Source organism: Chelmon rostratus, chromosome 10, assembly GCF_017976325.1.
Source record: "Chelmon rostratus isolate fCheRos1 chromosome 10, fCheRos1.pri, whole genome shotgun sequence".
Classification (NCBI taxonomy): Eukaryota; Metazoa; Chordata; class Actinopteri; order Chaetodontiformes; family Chaetodontidae; genus Chelmon; species Chelmon rostratus.
The window spans coordinates 21,029,585-21,037,748 of NC_055667.1; the positions used below are offsets into that span (position 1 = coordinate 21,029,585).

The window sequence follows — 8,164 nt, forward strand, 5'->3', positions numbered from 1 at the left end:
AATCACGATCAAATACTGAAAGTAAAAATTATGACATTAAAAGTCTGTTTACTGGTTACTGCTAAGTAATGGTTGTGTGTTGCTAACTTTATTTAATCAGGTAGTCTTAAGTAATCTGAGTGTATTGTAAGTGGATATACTCTAAGTACAGTTTATTTGCTTTTAATGACCAAGGACAATATGCCTTTATTGTAGCAGTATTTTGGCATGTGATAGTATGACGCGTTCACTAGCACTAACAATGGCACCTGTCTATTCAAGCCATGACAATGTGACAGCTGAAGCAATTCGGAGACAACAGGGGACCAGGGGCAAGTTTTATTCCCCCGGCTTCCAAACAGGTTAATCATGCCATGAACAGTATACAAAACACATACAACAAGCACAACCAGTCATACTGCTTTTTTCCCGTGCAGCAGTACAATATTGTTAAGAAAATTCTATTTTTTCCCCAATGTTGTATAAGATAGTTGTTTTGGTGATGTTTGACTTCGTTTACTCTTACAGTTAATTACATGTTATTATGACTGTACTATGCAACTACACACCTACTTTGCATGTATTTCAAGTGCAGCTCAGTATTTTCTTTTCTCCACTAGGCCTGTGGCTCACAGGCACAAAACACAATCATGTGACATGCGCACTCGGCCCTGTCGTTGAGTTTGTTATGACAAGTCGAGGCCTCGGACTAAATTAGGAGCGTAGCCGCCGTCTCTGTCCAGCCGAATCCGCGATGGAGGGCATGGACCTGGACCTGGACCAGGAGCTCATGCAGAAATTCAGCTGCATGGGTACAACAGACAAAGATATCCTAATATCGGAATTTCAGAGGCTGCTCGGGTTTCAGCTAAACCCCGCCGGATGCGCCTTCTTTCTGGACATGACCAACTGGTGAGCTCGGTGACTCGTCCGGCCTGCCGTGCGCTTCATGTTAGATAACAGATACTGTACGCTAACAAAGCTAGCTTTGCACCCAGTGGTCTCACTGTTCGGTGGTATTTCGTTGGAAAAATAGGGAAGTAAGTGTTATCCCTCATTGTGACAGGGATAGTGTTTACGTTAGGTATGTAAACGTGGGCACAGTGACAGCTAACGACGTTGTAGTAACGTAAGCGTTAGCTGAGTCACCGTGTCTCCGACTTTTGATTGCCTGTTAGGTGGCTTAGCGGGTGTTGCACACTTGATAAAAATGCTTGTCGGTAAACGAAAATTAAACTGTAGTTCGTAAAGAATCGGGTTTGTGGCGACCTTTGAACGGGAACACAGTAAAGTCACTTTTTAAGCGAGTGTTTTTCTGCTGCTAACAGGAGTTGTACGTTAAGTTAGTCGCCACTTTAATACTAAGCTAGGCAACGCACCACCAGTTAGCTAGTCATTTAGCTAAAAGTTCGTAACTACTTCCTCACAGTCAGTTAATTGTTTATTCTCTTTAGCTATGTGAGAATCGGATAAAAACAGCAGCCAAGATGACCAAACGTTAAAGTTATGTCTGTCTCTCTTTGACCACAACCACAACCAGGACCGTTACTGTTTAACGCTATTACGTAACTGTCCAACATGACGCCTGCCGAGCAGAGCTCAAAGCTCACGCTGCAGTTGTGCAAGCCTGGTAAATCTTTACCTCTCTGGGCCAGGACAGAATGTATTTGTATGTATTTCTCAAATGCTGAGATTACTTCACAAACTGCGCTTGCGTTGCATCTTCTTAACTATGCTATTCTAAATGTGACTTCCCGTGACTTATTTAGAAGATGAAAACAGTCAGCAGCGCAAAGTCCTTGAGAAAAACCGAATGTGTGAGAAAAGAAAAGGTCACTCTGAAATGTTCCAGTAATTAAATAATTCTGCGCAAATGCAGGTCTCTGGAAGATAATAGAGAGAGTGTCTATGGGCAGAGCAGGCTGTAGTAGTGTCACGTGATGCGGTGCAATAGGTCCTCTGCAACGAGCTTTCTAAAAATAAAAACTGCTGGTTTATGGATGACCAGCATGTCACCGGAAGCACCCATTCTGCGATCAGTTATTATTTTTATCATTCAATACTTACAGCTTCCGTGGTGCTTTGACAGTATGTTAATAGCTGAAAATGTTTTGGGGCTGAAACAATTGATATTTTGTGTCTTAGATTATTCTAAAATGAATCTATTTGGGTTTTTGACTCTTGGTCGGACAAAACAGGCAATTTAAAGAAGCCGCTTTAGGCTTGAGGAAATTGTGACAGGCATTTGTAGCCCAAATGATTGATTGATTAGTCAAGAACATTACCAGAAGATCAATAAATAATTAAATGAAGCATTAGTTGCAAGTTTAGTTCATTCATATCTGTGCAAACTGCTGTTGAATCATGGGGTTTGTCCAACACAAATCACATGTTATACTCCAATTTATGTCTGTACTGATCACATGGATGTCTGACCTCTGTTATCCCAGGAATTTACAAGCAGCCATCGGAGCCTACTATGACTTCGAGAGTCCCAACATCAGTGCGCCGTGCATGTCCTTTGTGAGGGATGTGACAATTGGTGAGGGTGAATCAGTTCCACCAGACACACCTTTCACAAAGACCTGGAGGATACAGAACACAGGTAAGTCTGCTGGAATAATAATAGTAATACGATAGAACACAAAGTTGATGCCAGACCTCGTAAATGAAAAATAATTACACTTACGTGTCTTGTCGAGTTCAGTGTGATTGTCTGTGTGTCTTCCAGGCGCAGAGTCATGGCCTCCCGGGGTTTGTCTGAAGTATGTTGGAGGAGATCAGTTTGGTCATGTAAACATGGTGATGGTGCGGTCTCTAGACCCTCAGGAGATGGCTGATGTTAGTGTGCAGATGCAGAGCCCCGTGTCTCCTGGCATGTACCAGGGCCAGTGGAGAATGTGCACAGCTACTGGACTTTACTATGGAGGTGAGGACAGCAAACACAAATGAAATCAAAATTTTTAAAATGCTTAATTTTAGCTGTTACGTAAGGTTAAGAATATGTTTGAATGTGAACATACTGGAAAAAATGTTGATTTTCAACATAATCTGGAGTTTCACTGCACAATCACTCATGTAAACCAAAAATCTTTTAATATTTGAAATGAAACAATCTTGTCGTCATGTTTGTTTGTCTCCTGGCTTCAAAATTAGCAAGCATTAAATAATTATGATCAAAACATACAGTCAAAGTTAACATGAACAGCTGGTAAATACAGTGATTGCTGTAGGTATAAAGGAATTCTGTAAACTTTATTTTCTGCAATTGCATTTATAGCAACAATTTAGATGTGATTATAAAGCCTTTGAAAATCTGGAAATGTTACCCTTAAGAAGCTATACAAATTCTGTATTGGGCAATGATTTAATTAGAAAAATAATAACCAACCAGTTCCTTCCTGTCAAATGTGAGGATTTGCTGCTTTTATCTGTTTTATGTCATTGTAAAATGAATATCTTTGGGTTCTGGACTCTTGAGTGGACAAGTCAAGCTTCTTGAATTTATATTATTTATTATATTTAGAGATAGCTCTTTTCTAAATTCAACATTCCCTCTTGAGTAAAGAGCAAGAGAGCCAAAGATGAACCCATGGTGTTGTGTATACATGGTATGTATAAGCACCAGAATATCACTGATTTGTTATGTGTTATTAATATTGCCCAGGCGGACTGGCAACATCAACATTGAGTAGCCATCTTTTTATATGATCTGATTTGAAAGATTGTCTCTGCCCTGAGTGTACTCCTCTTTCAAATGGATAATCATTTGTTTAGAACTGAACTGCTGACATGCAAATATAAAGCAGCTGTTGCTGAAGATAAAGTGCTAGATAATTTTGTCTGCGTTTCCTTCAGTAAAAATCAAGAGAGTTGATGGCCGTTCTATCAGCACACACAAATTAAATTAAGAGTCATTCATTTATTTGATTTATGTCCTCCTGCAGGCTCAATGTGTATGATGGATCCCAACAGGAAGTCCCGTAAGACTTGCCTACCTAGAAATTAAGTAGCAGAGGGATACTTGATTAAAATTAAACTTGGCCTTAATATTTCATTTAGGTGTGACAATTCCTCACTTAACACCATCACTCTCCCAGTGGCTTTAAGAGAGAGAACAATTGCAGACCTGGCGCACTTAAAATCCTAGAGGATATCTTGGGTGTGTAGTCCAACTGTATTTTACATGATCTAAATGTTTCAGAGGCTAATGGGAATTTTGAGCCTGCTGGTGAACACAGTCTTTTGGTAATGCAAGGTAGTTTTACTTTTAACTGTATACATGTAAGCACAGACTGGAGCGTGGGACAGTGTTTGTATATTTTAACACGCTGTTCCTTTCTTTTGACAGATGTCATTTGGGTGATCCTGAGTGTGGAGGTTGGAGGCCTCCTTGGTGTCACACAGCAGCTTTCCTCCTTCCAAGCCGAGTTCAACACCCAGCCTAACCGCAGCCTGGAAGGAGACTACAACCCCTTCGCTTCACCAGGGAAGAGCAAGTGCCCCAACAGCAACAACAACAGCCTCCACGATGCCGGCGGTCATATGGTCGCAGAGGAACATTGGCAGGGAAGCCCCAACGAGCTGCAGCAAGATCAGAACGGACTTTCACACAACTCTGTGGATATAGTAGCAAACAGGCTACAAAGCAATCTATCAGTAGTCTCTTATAACCAGGTAAGACATATGTAAGAGCAAAGGGATTCTGCACGATAGTGAATCGTGGCTGGGGTTATTTTTTGTCTTAAATTTTTATCATCATCAAAAATAACACATTGCTCAATGTAAGACGATCAAAATCTATATGTGCATATTTTCCAGCAGTTTTATTTTGTCTAATCTGGGGCTTAATTAAGAAATTAGTTAAATGATCTTTTTTGATTTTCATTATACAGCCAACCAGTGCTGCAACTAATTATTATTTTCATTATCAATTGATCTGCAGATAATTTTCTTGATTAATCAGTTGAGTGTTTGGTCTGTACATTACCTGATGCCCAAGGTGGCATCTTAAAATTGCTTGTTTTGTCTGACCAACAGCTGAAAAGTCAAAGATCATCAGGTTTTACTGTCACACAAAACAAAGAAAAGCAGCAAATCCTCACACTGGAAAAGCTGGAAGAAGCACATGTTATTTTTGCTTGAAAAATGACTTAAATGATTAATCAATGATCAAAAAACGGCAGATTAACTTTCTATCAACTGACTCATCTACTGACTATATGCTTCAGCTATATAGCTAACAGTTTGACTATATGTATAATAAAAGGTCTGTATTTTCAGTGTGCACCAGCACTGTTTCCCAGAGACACAGGGACAACACACATTTACGTCTTTGTTTTGTCTCATTTTCTCCATGCTCTTCAATCATTTCCCTTCCTTTCAGGGTATACAGGAGCCCTATCCTTTTGGGCACTCTTAAATCATGGGACTTGTCACAGTGAAGCAGCACTAAATCGTACCTCTGGAGTCTGTCACACCAGTACAAGAAAGAGGAGGATTTATCAGTAGCTGGTGGAGAGTGTGGAGATTCAAAAACACTTTATGCAAAGTCCGGCTACACTTTGAGAAACCAGAGGCCAACGCTCCTGACGTGCAGCTCAAACAGCATCCCACAACCCACTGTATGCACGTGTGAATGCTAAGTTAAAAAATGAGTGCTATGAGTCCTTTGAGTGATAACTTTTTTCCTTTTTTTTTCCAGATTTTTTTTTTTAGTTGTCAGAGTGCAAATGAAACTGACAGGAGTGTGTATTTGTGAAATTGTGTGTATATGTGTGTGCATTGTGCAACTGAAAGAGAGACTTTGGAGGAAAAGCCATTTATTTTGCCAACTGATTCTCCAGTTTCTGCTCTGACTCTTGGGTGTATTGATTTGGTTCCCTTTAAGTAAATTTTATTATGTGGGCGTCGCTGAAACAAACCACTGGACATCATTTTTTGCCTTTTATCTTAATTTTTAATATAGACTTTTGAAGTGGAAGGAGGGAGCAACATCCCTCAGAAATATATCTGATATCATTTAAAAGCCCATCAATTTTCAATATGGCTTGTGCATTATGTTCATTATGTTCATTTCTATGCTGTCATAGTACCTGCAACATTTCTCCACTGGAGGGAGTCAGCCATTAAGATCGACACTGAGAAACAGAACTCTTCTTCACAGTAAAGCTCCTATGATTGGGTCTATTTTAGTCTTGATCATTGTATAAGAAGCTAGAATTTAGAATCAGCCATTTTATTATAAGTTCCATAGTCAGATATGGTTTGTAGCTACTTTACTTTATATGCTTTCATGAAACCGAAACTGATTTGGTATGAAAGAGTCCTTTGAGACAGTGAGGGTTTGTTCCCACACATGAAATGCTGTCACTTGGCATATACACATCTATGAAATATAAGTAGAAAATTAGCAGAATATCTGTTATTGGTAATAATGCAGTACTAGCGATCCCCTCAGCCATTGCCTGAGTCTAAGATTTGGTTTAGTTAGACATGCATGAAAATATAACAGGATGAATGCACACTATGCCGCCAGATTTTGACTTCAAGCCATATGAACTAGGGCTGCAACGGTATGAGATTTTCACAGTACGATAAACATCTCTGAAAATATTGTATTACACAACTATTGCTATCATTATTATCAGTTAAAGTGACCCTTAAAGGAATGAAAACAGAAGTGGTTTTTTTTTTTGATTGAACAAATGCTTTATTATAATTTCACAAACTATGTCCTGACAGACAACTTTACATAAAGATTAAATATTTTTTTAAGAACACTAAAGGCTGTAGATAAGCAAATGTATATTGTATGATAATTGTCAGAGCATGGTTTACAGCACTGTGAAACCCGTATACCACTGCAGCCCCATTATGAACAGCGGTAAAGACATAATTTCACATTATGACAACATCATTTTTTCGTCACCTTGCTTTGAATTTACATGTTAAAGCTGTCTCTGACTTGCTTTTGTCATATTAAGTTGAATGTATTTGATGAATGTAGAAGAGGACGATGTTTTTACCCAAAGATTCCACATTGTGTATTTGCATTGAGCTGGCTGTTATTCATGTAATTATTGTTCTGAATTCTCCTGTCTCTCTTGTTTGAATTATGCTTTTAACATCCAAGTCTAATCGTTGATTAGCTTCTTCAACAAAAATTTGATCCTGTTAGATCATTTCAGATGCAAACGTAACCACACCAGTAAAATCAAGATGAAATGACAGAATCATGTCGTCCTGAGGAGTTGTTACTGAGTATTTTTTTGCACTAGCTGGCTGATCTATGCACCGAGAAAAGCGGCCTCCATGACAAGGCCTGTGTGTACTTTCTTCCTCCAAGTGCTGTTAAGTCCTGAAGGGTTTATCAGCTCTGTGATTTTTATCTGCCATCCACAGCCAGTGAGTTAGACCACTTCATCAGGTAAACAGCCTTTTCACTGAGGCACTAACTGAAAGCCCCAGGGTTCCTGAGCTTTGACATCATGACAATACCAGCCAATAACTACTGCGACATGTCACCTGGACCTCTGGGCTCCTCGTCGTTTCACCGAGCATCGTGCAGTCCCTGTGCAAAGTGTTCAATGATAAATGTTTCTCTCTGCTGTCAAAGGTGTTTGCTGTCAATGTCAATTCATGAAGTGCAAACTGTATCTTCCTCTTCATGTCATGTCTCTGAAGTTTCCACTGGCCAGATTGCAGAATGAATCAGTTGGCATTAGACTCATACAACAGCACATTTATGAGAGCGAGGAAGTGCAAACAGACGAAAGCTTTTTCCCCGTGTGTTTGATGAATGTTTGTATGATTAAATTATCACTGAAAACTACACTTTCGGGTTTTTTGTCATGTTTGTGTAGCAGTATTTATTTACAATTTCTTGGACTCAAAATCTCAATAGATTTAAGTTATGATTTTATGCAGATTTGAACACCAGGTTTTATATTTTCACCATAGGTTTTCAGTTAATTAGCAATTACACTCTGTCTTTATACTTTTAATCATATGAGTTCCCAAGACATGACGTCCCATGCAGTCTACTGACATTAAAAAAAGTACATTTTTTCTATTGAGCAAGTCTTTTTCAGCTTTTAGTGTTTCTGGGAAATTATGCGTTTAACGTGTGCTTGGTTGCTATATATAACGCTACTGCCTAACTTAATGCATTTTAATGCATTAA

The 8,164-nt window shown here is 39.1% G+C and overlaps 1 protein-coding gene across 1 annotated transcript; it reads left to right on the forward strand.

Moving 5' to 3' along the window:
* The first annotated feature begins 630 nt into the window (after positions 1–630).
* On the forward strand, positions 631–7,808 carry LOC121612833 (protein ILRUN-like). Its single transcript, XM_041945969.1, has 5 exons — positions 631–891; positions 2,430–2,584; positions 2,711–2,908; positions 4,331–4,656; positions 5,366–7,808. Exons 1-5 carry the CDS (start codon positions 734–736, stop codon positions 5,399–5,401), a joined length of 873 nt encoding a protein of 290 aa, XP_041801903.1. The 5' UTR covers positions 631–733; the 3' UTR covers positions 5,402–7,808.
* Positions 7,809–8,164: the final 356 nt, after the last annotated feature.

Coding starts and splice junctions, on each gene's coding strand:
- LOC121612833 (XM_041945969.1), top strand. CDS start 734: ATGGAGGGCATGGACCTGGACCTGGACCAGGAGCTCATGCAGAAATTC. Junction 2,585..2,710: donor CTGGAGGATACAGAACACAG/GTAAGTCTGCTG, acceptor TGTGTCTTCCAG/GCGCAGAGTCATGGCCTCCC. Junction 2,909..4,330: donor TACTGGACTTTACTATGGAG/GTGAGGACAGCA, acceptor TTCTTTTGACAG/ATGTCATTTGGGTGATCCTG.